We start from the raw sequence: 14,999 nt of genomic DNA on the forward strand, positions 1-14,999 counted from the left end.
AGTCTCCATAGATGATCTTGTATATTTTATACTGATTATAGATGTTTGAGTACCGACTCCTGCATGGACTGATAAACTTGCACATGAACTACTGTGATGTAAATTTCACAACTTGGACAGATACTTGTTGAGAGACTGTACTCATATTAATTGGTGATGGACTGTACATGCAGTATATTCATCCAAATAATCACTGTTGAACGTCTGTTGACAAACCTAATATACATTCTCGTATTCAATTTTGATAGACTGTACATATTTGGGGAGCCTCTGTCTTACATTGTGAATTTGTGTGTGTATGTGTGTGTGTGTGTGTGTGTTGTCTCTCAAGATGCCACGTGGTAACTTGGAGACGGTTCACCATCGAGCGCTGGTACTGGCTCACCTGAGGAAGTGGCTGGACAGGTGAGCTACAGCTCAAGTATGTGGATAATGGACCACCCTGTTATCCTTTTAGGATAACGTGGTGGTCCAGTATAGCTCAATCTATAGAGCATAGGATTAATTTACTGACTTCAAGTGGTAGGGAATCGGGATTAGAGGTTTGAATCGTATTCAGAATCGCCACAGTAAAATATGCATTCATGGTATGGTAAGACACTTTTGATAAGTGTCACCAATTATTTTTGTCTAATCTGAATTTAAAACTGACATACAAGGCACTAATCACATTCATATCTCTTTTCTCTGTCAGCTTGAGGTTTGGAGAAGCTTTCGAGTGTATGAAGAAGCTGAGGATAAATCTGAACTTCATTTATGACTACAACCCCAAGGTAGGCTTCCTCTATTCTTAATGGGTTTATATGTTTAACCCTGACATTTAGCTTCTCGGTTCATTCTTTGTTGTACAGTTGATGTTATGGGTAATGGGCTGCAGTGGGGAGCGGCTGTCTGGGATCCGGAAGGTTCTGGGTTTGTCTCCTCCTGGCTTGTGTCAAAGTGTCCTTGAGTGAGACACTGAACCACTGCTCCCTGGGCACTTAAGAAAACGTTGATCTAATAGTCCTAACAGTTGAATTCCAGGTATGTGCAAATATACTTTGCAAAAGGGACACAATTATTATTACATTGTGTTTTTGCCACAGAATCTAGTGCCATGCCTGTTATGTCTTTTCAACAAGGGAAACACAGGTTTGAGGGGTGAAATTGGCACATCACCCCTCAAGGAAGAAGGTACCTCTTATTACCGTAATTTTCGCACTATAAGCCGCACCTGAATATAAGCCGCAGCAGCTAAATTGAATGATTTGTACATATATAAGCCGCACTGGACTATAAGCCGCGGTTGTAAAATCCATAGATTTAGGAGGTCCCCTAGTGGCCGTTAGCTGTAAAAATCCATAGATAAGCTGCACCGTTATATAAGCCGCAGGGTCGAAAAATGGGAAAAAAGTCGCGGCTTATAGTCCGAAATTTACGGTACATCTTTGCATGTACAGTATGATGTAAATGTTGGTTTTACATTCTGTCCTAGCCAGCCAGGGTGAGAGCAGACTGTATATAAGCTGTGTACTACAGTCTGTTATAGCCAGGGGCTATGTATGTACAGTACTCTGCTCCACTGTAGCTTAAAGATTATGTTTTAACCAGAAGGCCTGCCTGTACTGTACGTATGTGCTGTACACCACTGAAGACTGCAGACTGCCTCTGGCCAGTTTACAACACTGGCTGTGATGTGAACTTTCACAGATTTCCCAACATTTTTATTGCTATATGTGCAATACTTGATTTTGAGATTTCAGCCTAGTTTGAGGGCGGTAAGTGTTGGTTGTTTATCGGCAGCAAAACTGTGTGTCAAACCTGCTGGGTTTGCAGGTTTAACACAGCTGCAGAACCAGAATACATCGGTGTTAACAGGAAAAAAACGAACTTGCACATTGTCAGCAGAATTTTGCTGACACACCCTCATTAGGAGCATCACACCCACGGTGACAGTTTCAGCTCATAATACTTGGTAATCTCAATGGTAACAAAATATTTAGCACCTGCATGGAACTTGGAGAAACCACTGTGCTGGGAAGTTGTCAGCCCTCAAACTAGACTTTGAGTTTAGTTTTTCTCATGTAGTTCTATACTAAGGTATATGTAATCCAATGTAAGAGCCAAAAGGAAAAAGAAACGGTGTGTAATTTGACATAAAATATTTGTCTATCATTCACCTAAAAGTTAGAGCTGAAATTGGTGCATAAATACTGTATAAAGTCAGGTTTTTCACAGGGATTGACATTACCTCTGTTGTTAATCCCTGGCTTATTCTGTCATGTCAAGTCCAAATAAAAAAAATCTAATTATAACAATCCTAGTTTTTGTTTCCATGAAAAAAGATGGCAGGAAGTGAAACCTTACATTGGAGAATTGCCTGCATCCAGCAGAAATCCAAGGAGTTTTTTTCTCACGCTGAGCTCTAGCTATTCAAATGCAGTGTTTTCTTGTACTAAAATAATAGGGTGAGCAGCTGCTTATGTTTAAAAGATTCAGACTGATGGAGGAACATGATAGAATCCTTTGGTATGTGTTGAACTAAATTTTAAAATTACAATTTACTTGCAGGTGGAGTAAATCCACCATTATACATTTGTTGGGTAATTGACTAAATAGCCTATATCAAATGAATCTTGATTTTTAGATGTATTTGAACTGAGAAGTTCAGTTTTCTGAATTTCTATGAGCTGTTTCTAAAACAGTTTCATAATTTTAAGCTCTGATCGCTCTGATCCTCTACTTAACATTACTATCTACTGCATTGGGTCACATATGTTGACACAATCGGCTGTAACAACTTAATCTATCCCCTGTAACCTAACCAATACATTTTGATCTTCTGCATCTTATCTTAATGTTCTTGGTCAATTCTAGAACTGTTTGGTGACCTGAAATGTTGACCATTGATTCTGACGTGTAATTCAGAAAGCTGAACATCAAGGCTGATGTGGTGTGAGTTTTTAACGTGATGACAAACTGAGATCCATGAATCTGTCTGCCTCTTTCTACAGGTGTTTCTTGATAACGTGGAGACCTTTCTCACACAGCTGAACTCCATCAACCACATCAATCTGTTCCTCACCGAGCTCAGGTAAGATCACAGACGAGAACTGTTGTGTAAGATTTGATTTACTTCAGCAGCAGGGGAAAGGACCACAAAGTCTGCCCACTGTGTGCTCAGTGGCGATTATATTCATTGCTTATTATTATTCTCCCACAGGGATGAAGATACGACCCAAACCATGTACCCCTGCCCTCAGAACAGTTTGATCCAGCCTCCAGTAGCCGCAGGGCGGAAGAAAATTGATGTAGTGTGTGATGCCTTACGTAATTCTATGCAATCAATGGATCCACACAAGTGAGTGATGCTTTGTTCATTGACATTGAGATTCTAGACATATACATATTATTTAGAATATCAATGAATATTTTAGTCTAATCAGATTGACAGTTATTATTGGCCTCCCAATTGTGAGAAAGGAAATGCAAAGCTGAAATGGAAAGGCCTGTGCTCTTAAGGTATGAACGAAGGCAATAATAATAATAATTTACCTTTATTTAAAGGATAAACCCCTTGAGATGTATTATCTCGTTTTCGAGGGGGTCCTTAGATATAGGGGACTAATGGTCAGAGAAGACTACTGAAACACTTGAATCATTTTGTGATTGATTGGGTGTAACAGAAGCGTGAGAAGGTGCTATGGCATGCAAAGGGGTCCAATCTGGCCTGTGGGCTGATTTGGGGAAAAATAAATAAAAATATTCAACTCAAAAATATTGCTCCTGTAGTGCCTTGCTGCTACAGTGCCAGAAAAGCTGGCGTACATACAGTACAGTAGAAAACAATGGAGACAACAGGTAACCGGACACTGTTTGTAAGCAGCTAATGTAAGGGCCCCAGTTATGTCATCTGCTTCCTGTGTGTCAGTGCTGCACTTAAGACCGAGAAGCTTCAGCGTTGCAGGGTATTTTAACAGTCAGCTAAAAGACAAAGTTAACTTATTTACTGCCTTTTCTATTGCAGTTTATGAGAGCAGTCCGGTGTGACTGATGTACCTCAATTATGAATAATTATGTGTGGTGTTGATCTTGGACTATGTCTGTGGAGTGCAAAGTCTTATTTCCTGACACCAGAGTTCTTAAATTGTCTTTTAGCTTTTCTTGGTATTTCATTTCCATTTCAAGGAATTGGAGACTCAAGTGAAACGAGAAAGAAGCAACCTGCTCTATGGGCAGGTCTTTCAATTACCTTAAAATTCATTCACCGTCTTTTTTTTGTTTTAGTAACTATGTTGTCCCCCCTCAGGTACTGTCTCTCTATACTGACATCACATGTAAAGAAAACCCTTCCTGAGTTGGAGATTGCTCTGCAGAAAGTCCATGAGCTTCGAGGTAATATGAACACACATGACATTTTGATAGAAATCACAGGAAATAGTTCTACTTGAACCCTCGCATCCCTATTCTGGGGGTAGCTTTCGCAGAAAATAGCAGATCTACAAGCTCACAACTGGTCGCAACGTGAGCATGCAGATATGCTATTTATGGCTAAGAGATTTGGTGTAGGGCGAAAAAATCGAGTGCACCAAGTACGGAGCCGACCCCTTTCAACTAAGTACTAGTTTACCAAGTGTAGATGGTTTCAGTAGTTACATCTCAGCTGAACTTATGGTTTCATTCAATTTGTGTACTGGTATAAATTACCTCAAGTTTATTTATTTTTTATTTGAATGACTTCTGTGTATTATGTTCTCTCTCTTCATTGTGTGCGTGCGTTCTTCCAGTGAATCCCCCTGATGCTGCCGGTACTGTGACTGCCGAAGAGGCTTTGAAGTACTTGCTGTTTCTTGTCAATGTCAATGACCTGTATGAACACTCTTTGGGCACCTATGACTTTGACCTGGTCCTCATGGTGGTTGAGAAGTCCCAGAAAGTAAGAAAATAAATCATATTTCAGACTGGGTTATACATCCACCTGGAGCCACACATCCAAGCAGGAAACAAACGCTCTTAACAGCATTTGATTGTTTCGTAATTATTTGCTTTCAACAGATTGTAAGATCCAATTAATTGATAGCATATAACATTTGTATACATGTTATGTTATCCTAACATGTATTAAAAAAGTTACTGGTACCATTGTTACCAAGTTAGTGGTTGCTCATTTTGTGATCTAACTGCTAGTTGGTGCCTTGCATGGTTGCCTCTGCCGTGAATGTGTGTATGAATGGGTGAATGTAATGCACTTTGTAAAGCGCTTTGGATTAAGGAGTTATTTAAATGCACCATTAACTATTCTACAATGCTTTATTGATTATACACAATGAATAGCAGAAGATTTTAACCCTCAATAAAACAAGATGGACTTCTCAATAATCCCATTGGGTTGTCTCTTCTAAATCTTGTTTGTATGTTTTTTCAAACATGGAAGGACCCCAAAGAATACCTCCCTTTCCTCAACATGCTCAAGACTCTGGATCCAAACTACCAGAGGTACACCATCGACAAACACCTAAAAAGATACAAAAAGGCATTGCACCACCTCAGCAAGTGTGGTAAGTATACACACAGTCACACACTACTGGGTTGTATTAAGAATGATCGACAGGTTGCTGATTATTTTGATGACAAAACGAGACAATAAAATCATTGTAGGACAGGAACCTTGTATCTCCATATTTGTCTCCATATTTGTCCATATTTGTCTCCATATTTGGAGCCTTGTATCTCCATATTTGTCTTTCGGCATGGCGAGAGAGTATGTTTTACCCCCTCTGTCCGTCCGTGTGTGTGTGTGTGTGTGTCCCCGTCCTTGTGTCATTCTGTCATTTTGTGTACAGCTAATCTCTGCCACCGTTGGCTTGATCGCAGCAAAACTGTGCACACACACTCCCTGGATGTCAGAGCAGAACCTCTTTTTCACATGGGCCTTTTATAGATTTGTGCAAAACACATTTTTGGACAGTACTCCTACAGATTTTTTGCCCTGCATTTTTCACATTTGCCTTTTATAGCGCCACCAGGAGGCAGACTTATGTAAAACATATTTTTTGATATTAAGCCTTCAGATTTGATCAAAATTTCACGCAAATCAGTACACATGATCTCTATAGTCATGTGATCAAGACGGATCTGTTTGATTTTTCATATTCCATCCTGATTGGCTAACATTGACATGTAATGTTTGCAGGAGTGGCTCGTTTTGAACAAAATGCAGCAAATCATGAACACAGCGTCCGATTGCGGTGAAACTTTGAATGCACATTTGCACTACGTTGAGGAACAAATGCCACCCTTTTAACATTGGCCTGTTATAGCGCCACCAGCAGGTCAAATTTTGCAAAACACATTTTTAGAACAAAATGCCTCAAATCATGCATGCAGTGTCCGATTGCTGTGCACGGCCTAGGAATAAATGGCACCCCTTTCACATTGGCCTATTATAGCGCCACCAGGAGGCCAAAATAACCTACCTGACCTGGCGGAGACCTGTGCTCCGAGGAGCACTTTTTCTAGTTCATATATATTTTTGAATGCCCTATTTTATACTTCATCATATTACAGTGTCATGCGATAGTGGAAAATAGCCGATCTATAAGCTCACAACCAGTGTTGGGCAAGTGACGGCAGTGACGATATTATAACAAGAACACCATACTCAAAGACACGTGTCCAGAGAATGTGTGTGTACAGGAACACACGTGTGACAAATGGATTACAGTGTTGTTTATCAATCATTGGATTAGGACCTGAAAGTGGGTCGCAAGACTTTTAACGCAGTAATATTACAATACTTCACTGTTCATGAACAATTTGAGTCCTAAAAAAAAAACATCTGAGAAGGACCTCTCCGTATGATACAGATGTTGTGTTTCTGTCTGGCCCTCAGGAGAAGAACACTTCACTGAGGCTCTAAACCTGGTGAAGGAACAGAAGTTGTACAGTGAAGCAATGAGACTCTACCCAGTAGACAGCCCACAATACAAGGTAAACATGGCACATTACATGATGGGACATTAACCACATACATAACAACAAAAGTATTTAAAAAAACCTGACTTCTACTGTCTGAACACCCCCCTGCCAGGCTCTGAGCTGTGCCTACGCTGAGCACTTGGTGGAGCAGCAGCAGGCCGAGATGGCGGGCCTGTTACTGTGGCGATGTGGCGAGCCAGCCCGTGCTCTACAGGCCTTTGTGGGCGGTAGCAGCTGGAGACACGCCCTCTGTGTGGCTCAGCAGATTCCCCTGCCCCCTGCACAGCTGGCTCTGTTGGCCAGAGACCTGGCAGGTATAACTCTCACCCGTCTGTCAACCAGTCACACAGTTACGGTACTCTGCACGTCAGTCAGTTGGCTAGCCAGCCAGTATTGTATGCATTTAGAGCCTGCATGTTATTACACTGTCATTATTGTGGATACCAGGGTATTTCCTGAAGCAGCTGATGTGTAAATGCCATAGATAAACTTCAAATTTTTCAGGATATTAGTCAAGGATTAAGTCAGATTTATTTTATCAGGACACCAGGATTGCACTTAGTTTTCTGGCAGCTAGTGCTCTTTCAGAAGATCATGCTTTCGGCCCTGTGTCTGTTCGCAGCTAATCTTTCATGCTACGAGGCCAGTCATATTTCTTGTGCACGCTCTTAATTTATAATAATCGGAGTTTTTCAATGTTTTCATCGTCCAATGATTTGTCTCTGTATAGCCTGTCTATTCCGGTTGCGCAGTGATAATGTAATCAGAATCCTTTATTATATCCCTTCCCCCCTTTCCCCATGCCATTCCATGCTCGCGGACAACCCCAAAACATTGTCATTAACATGCCCCTGACAGGGAGAAAGCTTGAGAGAGGTAGACTCAATCTACCTCCCTCTCTCTGTGGATGAAAGAGAGTAGAGACTGTGCACAGCTGGTAATCGCATGCTGCATTACTATATCATGGCTGTAGGTAGAAATGCTGCCGGTGGACAACCAGCTTTCTTGTTGCTGATGTACTACTGTAAGTCATCTCTGTAAGTCATCTTGTTTCTTTCTGTTGTAGAAAAGCTGATTGAACAGCGACGGTGCTCAGAGGCAGCGGTGCTCTTGGACCAGTATGCCAAGGTAGCCCATGACCCAATGCCTTTATGGAACATCTCAATATGTTCTGCTCTTCCTGGCCACAATTCTGTCCTGTGGAAATTGTCAGTGTTATGCAGTTGTTACTGTTTGTGTATGAACTCATAAATCTGTTGAGCAGCTGGGGGATGGCCAAGTGGTTAAGGCGCGTACCACATAGGCTTTGATGCCTGTCCCGGGTTCGATACCCGATCCCGGCGGCGGATTTGCTGCATGTCACTCCCAGACTATCCCCGTTTCCTATCTCTATGGAGAATAAAGATGGGTAATTGTGTGTGTCTGTGTGTGCATGCTTGTGCTTAATGTGATGAAATATTCTCCAATGTACCATGTGAGGATGTGTTTCTGTTTCCAACAGGACTGTGAAGAAGCCATCTCAGCTTTGATCAAAGGTGCACTTTGGGATGAGGCGCTCCGTCTGGTAAGTTATAAATAGCCGCCATCTTTTTCATTTTTTGACCTTTTAACTCACAGTAAAGTGGTGTGTTGATAAACAGTCTAAATACACGTACAGTATACATATGAAGATGTAGCTTGCATGAATCAAACTGTAGTTATATACAATTTAGCCCAGCTGACGATATATTTAAGATTTTTCCTTTATCTGTTCCAGGCCTATATGCACAACAGACAGGACATCATTGAAACAGACCTGAAGCCAGCTCTTCTAGAAGGTAAGGCTGGTCATGTGATAGCCTGGGTAATAGAATAGAATAGAACATAATTCTATTCTTCTTACATAATTGACGCTTAAATTGAGAGGAAATGTAGCGTGTTTATTTCCCAAATCATTGACACCAACTATAAGGATGGGATCATAAGATTGTAAGAAGATACGGTACATAATACAAGAAAGTTTGTTATGTTGGTGTAGTTTGGGCATTTCCTGTGAATGGCAAAACTTAATTAAATAAAAAATTGGGAAAGAACTATTGAAAATAACCTTCAAACATGAAACAACTTTAACCCTGGTGTACCTGTTTTGGACATGGCATTATAGGCAAATTTGTCAAAAATTGCCTGTGATTTTCAAACGTTCTCTAGACCGGATCAGAAAACTGCAAAAGGAGTTGATCCCAGTCTAATAGTATAATATTAGAGCTAATTGCTCTTTCAAGCCTGATGGCTACAATAAAAAATTCTATGGCATTTTCCTAAAAGACGGTATGTACGAGAGAGGTTAATATGATTTAATCTTTTCTCAGCCTTCAGTACTCAGATGTCCTTCATGGAAGGCCAGAGGGTGACGTTCACCCGTCATAAAACTCGCCTGGCTGTGGTACGAGAGCTGAAGGAGAAGGCCAGACTGGAGCTGCTGGGTAAAAACCATTCAACTTATTTGATGGGGTGCTTTCTATAAATTAAACAAGAATGCACTCATTAGAGTGCAGACTTCCACCGGGGCCTAAAGATCTGCCCAGTTTCCTCATTTGAAAGTTTGACCTCATGTTAGTGCTAGAAGAAAGGTCAGAGGGTCACCAAAATCAATAGATTTCTTCCTCTTGCGAGCGTGAATGTGCACAGCAAATGGTGTCTTTATGACTAAAGGGTCAAGAGATACGCTCATTTGAAAATTGAATGTTTGGCCCGATAATGTTACTAGAGCGAAAGGTTAGAGGGTCACCAAAATCAATTGGTTTATTTCTCTTTGGAGCATGAATGTACACAGTAAATTTCATGGCAGTCTGCCCATTACTGCCCATATGTTGGTAACAGACAAAAAAACATATTTAACCATTTTTAACAAACAAGTGAAAATATGACCTCCTTGGTAGAGTTAACAAAAGACACAACAATAGGTTTTTTTTTACAAACAAAGAAAGCTGTGACCTGCTCTTGTAGTTTTGCACTTGACATTTTTTAACATACTGATTCTTACTTACTAGCTGTGTAGGTTAGCTAAAAATTCCAAAATAATATAATAAAACATTACATTCATTTTATTTGATAGGGATGATGCAATTAAACATAGTTCCAATACAGAGCATGAGAGTTGCAAATTTTCAGCGTTCAACTTCCCTTCGTTCAACTTCCCTTCCTAAAGTTGCACATTATAATTAAAATATACAACTTTCATCATTATCATAAAACCACAATACACTATAGATATAGAAGTACATTAAAATACTCATGATCACAGCAATATAATAAGAAATAAACAAAATGAGCACTTAAGATTTGTTGTGAAAGATTTTGCTGTATATCTGGAATTTAATTGTGGTTGGTAATGTGTTCAAGAGTTGACAGGCCTTTATGGAGAAAGCTTATTGCACATATTAAGTATGCACAATCAGCTTTCTCCATATAGGTAATTATAATGCATGATGAAAAGTATTATATTTTATTACAAATATGACCATCATTATAATACACTTGATCCTTGCCAAAACAATGTACGTTAGTGTCCAGCAGTTACAAAGTTATAATACTTGACCTTATAAGTGATTCTAAAATCCTGTATAATGTGTTGTGATTATTGTTATGAAGCATTATTAATATCTATGAGTGCTTAGAACCATAATTTTACAGTGTTATAAGCAGATTACAATTCATTATAATTATGTTCATAATGCATTATTGACATGGGCTATTATAGGAAGTGTAACCAAGCTCTCAAAACGAAGTAAATTGTGTCATTTCAGTATCATATCAATGTCATCTCATATTCCACCGAACAGACTTTTTGACCATTATTTTCAATGCCTAATTGTATTGTATTGTAAGGATGTGAGGTGTCTGATTGTAGATGATGATGCTTGAGTCCATATACTGTCATACAATATGAAAAATGAGAGCATATCATAGTTCATAATTAACTCGGCTGCTGCTGCTCTCTAGTTTGAAGATGTGACTCAAACCGATCAACTGCTTATTTAGACAAATCAATGTAATGTAGACAACTAACCAACTTGCCCTCCTCTCCCCCTTTCTCTCCCATCCTCAGACGAGGACGGTGCAGATTGCCCCGATGCAGAGCTATTTTCTGAAGCCAGCAGTGTGATGACGGGCTCCAAGTACTCCCACAGCAACTCTCGCATCTCCTCGTGAGCCTCTCTTTTCCTCACTAACACACACACACACACACACACACACACACACACACACACACACACACACACACCAGTACATTACATTACTGTGTAAAGATGCACAGGTGGTGAATATTTATATTGCGTGAAAATAAGCAAAACAAGAAGTCAGGTGTCTTTGAGATTGACAGGTGTCACAGAGTCACAGTGGCCCTGTGGAGTGTGGACTGCCTCCAGGCAAAACACTGTGTATGGGCAATACCAAGGCTTCTATCTTTGCATGCAAGATCATGATTAAGATGGATCTTCTAAATGTTTATTTCACAGATGTTTCCTTGCACATTCCAATCAAATGATAACATTTTATGTAACATTGAGCTTAATTTATACTGCATTGCGCAACAGTGTTGCTTGCTTGACAAAAATAACAAATCTACAAGGTATCAACACGTTGCATTGCAACCCGATGATAGCTTGTAGTAGGTCTGTTTTTTTTCTCCGAAGAAGATGCAGTATATGGATTGAAGTTGCAGGACTCCTAATAAGCGTTTGTTTGCTTCAATGTTGACATCTACCCATCAACCGGCTTGTTGTAATTCAATTTAATGTGCTGAGATGGTCAAGTAAGCGCAAAGTTAATTGACCTGAATATGAAGTGGTACGCCATTCTGTACCGCTAATAGAAGGATCCCCAGAGCTACTGAGAGAGTACGAAACCCCATAGAAACTGAGAATATTCACATCATATTTTTGGGGGGACAAAACCAACTTACAGTTGATTCGGCGATAACAAGAAGAATGCATAAGTAACGTGATGGCGTGGGGAGAGATCAAAGAGTATTGTAACCATTTCAATGGGTCTCTCCACCTTGCTCTATTTTCTCACAATTGTGCAACTGGATATGAAGCATCCGTACTGGTAGTGCAAAATAATATAACTTTAGTTTGTAAAGACATAAGACGGAGCCACCTTTCATCGTAAAAAAAATAATGATTATAATTTACCTAAGAATTCAGTGGCGGCGGCACTATAGGGGAAACACTGTAGTAATATTGTCAGTTGTGTTGCTATAATTACCACAGATCCAATCCATTGAAAAATGTCCAAACGGTCTGAACAATTGAAATGGAAACTGTAAAAAGTGACGAGTAACAAGAAGAACAAGAAGTTAAAGCAGCAGAGCCGTCATCACTTCAATTTCTGCCTATAACAACTAGCTGATAGTGGCATCTTTCCTATCTCTTCTTTATCCCTCTGTCATTTCTTTATTTCTTTCCCCTCCCATCCTTTCCCGACCCCACAGGAGGTCGTCAAAGAACCGTCGGAAAGCAGAGCGCAAGAAACTGAGCCTCAAGGAAGGGAGTCCTCTGGAGGACAGAGCTCTGCTTCATGCCATGGCAGAGATCATCCACACTGTGGACAAGATGAGAGGTACCAACCAAACATTCACACCCAGCAAAAACTTTCTTTATTGCTGCTACACCTGGTGCTTTTCTTGGCTCGTAGGCTAACCACACTGGGGATCCTTACCCTGACTTTAAACACACCAAACTAATTTCTATGTAAACTTAACCATCTCTAACCTAATGCCTAAAGGCTGCTGGTTCAGAATAATAAGACTGCTGCCACTGAGTAATGTAAGTTTCTTACAAGTGCAAAGTTGTTCCCATTGGGAGTGTACTCTGTGGGGCTAACAGCTGATTTGTCCCTCCCATTGTAGAGGAAGTGCACAGCCTGTTGAAGACTCTGGTACTATTCCAGTTTGACGGACAGGCTGAGAAGCTGCAGCAGGCTTATGACGAGGCACTCCAGCTGATGGAGGCAGCCATTCCTGAAGTGTGGCAAGAGGGCCTGCAACAGAGTCAAACACCAGTGAGTGTAAATCCTACTATAATTAAGGAAACCTCTGTCATCAAGGAATTCTGTCATCAAACCAACCTCTGTCATCAAAACCTGTCTGTTCAGCAGGGTTCTCCCTCCTCAGTGGCTTGAGCAATTGGCCATTGACCATTAGTACACAACCGTTTTTCACTTTCCCAAAATGTGAGCTGTTTATTTGCGTTTTTGTGTTAACACCTACAGGCTATGGTAAACACAACAGAAAAGATTCTGCGTTCGGGCTATGGGCTACGGCTGTCGTCTTATAAGCAGATTAACAGCTTAGCGCAGTGGGGTCTGGACCCCCGCGAAGCATTCGCTGGGGGTTCACGACCACCTGCCTCAAAAAAAAGATTTATTTCATTCGATAAAGTACCCATCCCAAGCTGATCTCCCTCTGACCGCAACAAACTTACTCTTTCAAAGTTTAACTAAGCATATAGGCTGTGTATAACCCAAAATCTGCAAATACTTTCAGTGCGTACATCCCCGGTTATTGACTAGTAATATACATTTTCTAATGGAGGAATTGATTGATTGAAACCTTTATTTATTTTCAAAAAGAGCATTGATCAGATTATGTGATTTGAGCTACACGTTTTATAATGCTATTTACGCATTTATGAATGACCTTGGTCCATTACTGGTGTTAAGAGCACAGTGGCAACATCGAAGAGTGGAAAACTATGGAGGATTATCTTAGAGAGATAAAAGCTTTCAGCTCAGAGGTGTGAATGTTGCTGTGTGCAGGTTATTGATGTCTTTCCAAGATGATTTGCCCCCTGGATCCTCTCGTTCCCCTGTTGCCTCCTTTTCATGGAGAAAACTATAACAAATAAAATGCAACTATAACCACTTTTCCCGCTCTACAGGTCACCGGTCCCAACTCGACAGCAAACAGCATCATGGCTTCTTTCCAACAGCAGAGGCCCATAGCACCACAGCAAGGTCAGTAGGTTTGTTTTGCCTATTTTTGGCCAAATGATCCTCCATTATGACATGCGCAGAATAGGGATGCTTGGGTTCATGTGGTTAATACCCCAATAATACAGTGTTTCGTGTGGGAGCAATGATGGAGCTAATTTATATTATTATCCATTATATGCATTTAATTTATATATTTTTTTCTATCAATCTGATGCGGGTAGCTTTGACATCCTAGGTAGCCGTTAGGAATTTAATTGTATAATACCAGCACGGGTGGTCATTCATTAAGTTGTAATATTTGTTCTTTTTCTTTGTAGATTCAGAGGGCCTCACACCTCCGAAGATGAGAAATGCTGTCAAGTGGAAGCTAACTGTTCTGAAGTAATTTCTTTTCACGTATCATATTCCTTTTTTAACTGTAAAATAAAAAGCCAGTTGTGTGTCAATAAAGGTAACTTTATCTCCTCTAGTAAGTCTTCAATCCCTGGCAGACTGAAACAAACAATCAAAGAAACGACTACCCATTTTATTGATGCCCTTGTTCTGTTGTCTTCTGTCCCAAGAGATTCACTAGCACTGGTATTAAATAGCAGTGGGGCCTTTCTCTTCATACTGTAATACTTCCTCATTCCTCATGGTTGAATTTACCGGAACCGCTCAGCCTGACTTTCTGTCCTGTGAAGCCACAACATTGCTCTGCTACCTGCTACCACAAGGAACAGTTAGTTCTGCAAAAGTTTGTGTAACCCAAGGGACATTTGTAGAACCTCTGCATATCAGGATGTCCTGTAGCATGTCCTTTTCCATGCTGACATCACATTTATTGATACGGACCATCACCACAGTGGCCAGTGCTTGCTCCCTGCAGCCCAGGAGGTCTGGAAGGGACAGTGCCTCAGGACAGTTATGTTCTCTTTCCAGTGTGATGGAATTCCCATCTGGAAGCTTGCTCTCTTTCTTAGGCCACCCTGTTTGTTTGCAATGATATTATGTTGCCCTTGTCAGTAGCAGAATTTGACTTTTATTTCACATATGGTTTATGGTCCATGTACAGAGACTGTTAC

General features: G+C 40.5%; 1 protein-coding gene across 1 annotated transcript in view; it reads left to right on the forward strand.

Annotated features, from left to right (window-relative positions):
* The window catches only part of elp1 (elongator acetyltransferase complex subunit 1), a 28,127-nt gene extending 13,723 nt beyond the window's left edge, over window positions 1-14,404 (forward strand). The window contains exons 19-36 of the mRNA XM_080416950.1: window positions 332-405; window positions 695-773; window positions 2,994-3,073; window positions 3,203-3,340; window positions 4,289-4,374; window positions 4,767-4,915; window positions 5,414-5,537; window positions 6,872-6,969; window positions 7,070-7,271; window positions 8,024-8,085; window positions 8,459-8,521; window positions 8,714-8,774; window positions 9,306-9,419; window positions 11,045-11,144; window positions 12,434-12,561; window positions 12,851-13,002; window positions 13,881-13,956; window positions 14,253-14,404. Of these exons, the coding sequence (XP_080273076.1) occupies window positions 332-405; window positions 695-773; window positions 2,994-3,073; window positions 3,203-3,340; window positions 4,289-4,374; window positions 4,767-4,915; window positions 5,414-5,537; window positions 6,872-6,969; window positions 7,070-7,271; window positions 8,024-8,085; window positions 8,459-8,521; window positions 8,714-8,774; window positions 9,306-9,419; window positions 11,045-11,144; window positions 12,434-12,561; window positions 12,851-13,002; window positions 13,881-13,956; window positions 14,253-14,320 (1,854 nt within the window). The 3' untranslated portion in view covers window positions 14,321-14,404. The remainder of the gene's footprint in view (window positions 1-331; window positions 406-694; window positions 774-2,993; window positions 3,074-3,202; window positions 3,341-4,288; window positions 4,375-4,766; window positions 4,916-5,413; window positions 5,538-6,871; window positions 6,970-7,069; window positions 7,272-8,023; window positions 8,086-8,458; window positions 8,522-8,713; window positions 8,775-9,305; window positions 9,420-11,044; window positions 11,145-12,433; window positions 12,562-12,850; window positions 13,003-13,880; window positions 13,957-14,252) is intronic.
* The last annotated feature ends 595 nt before the right edge of the window (window positions 14,405-14,999 follow it).

The sequence above is a fragment of the Gymnoscopelus braueri genome (assembly GCF_963280865.1).
Source record: "Gymnoscopelus braueri genome assembly, chromosome: 20".
Lineage (NCBI taxonomy): Eukaryota > Metazoa > Chordata > Actinopteri > Myctophiformes > Myctophidae > Gymnoscopelus > Gymnoscopelus braueri.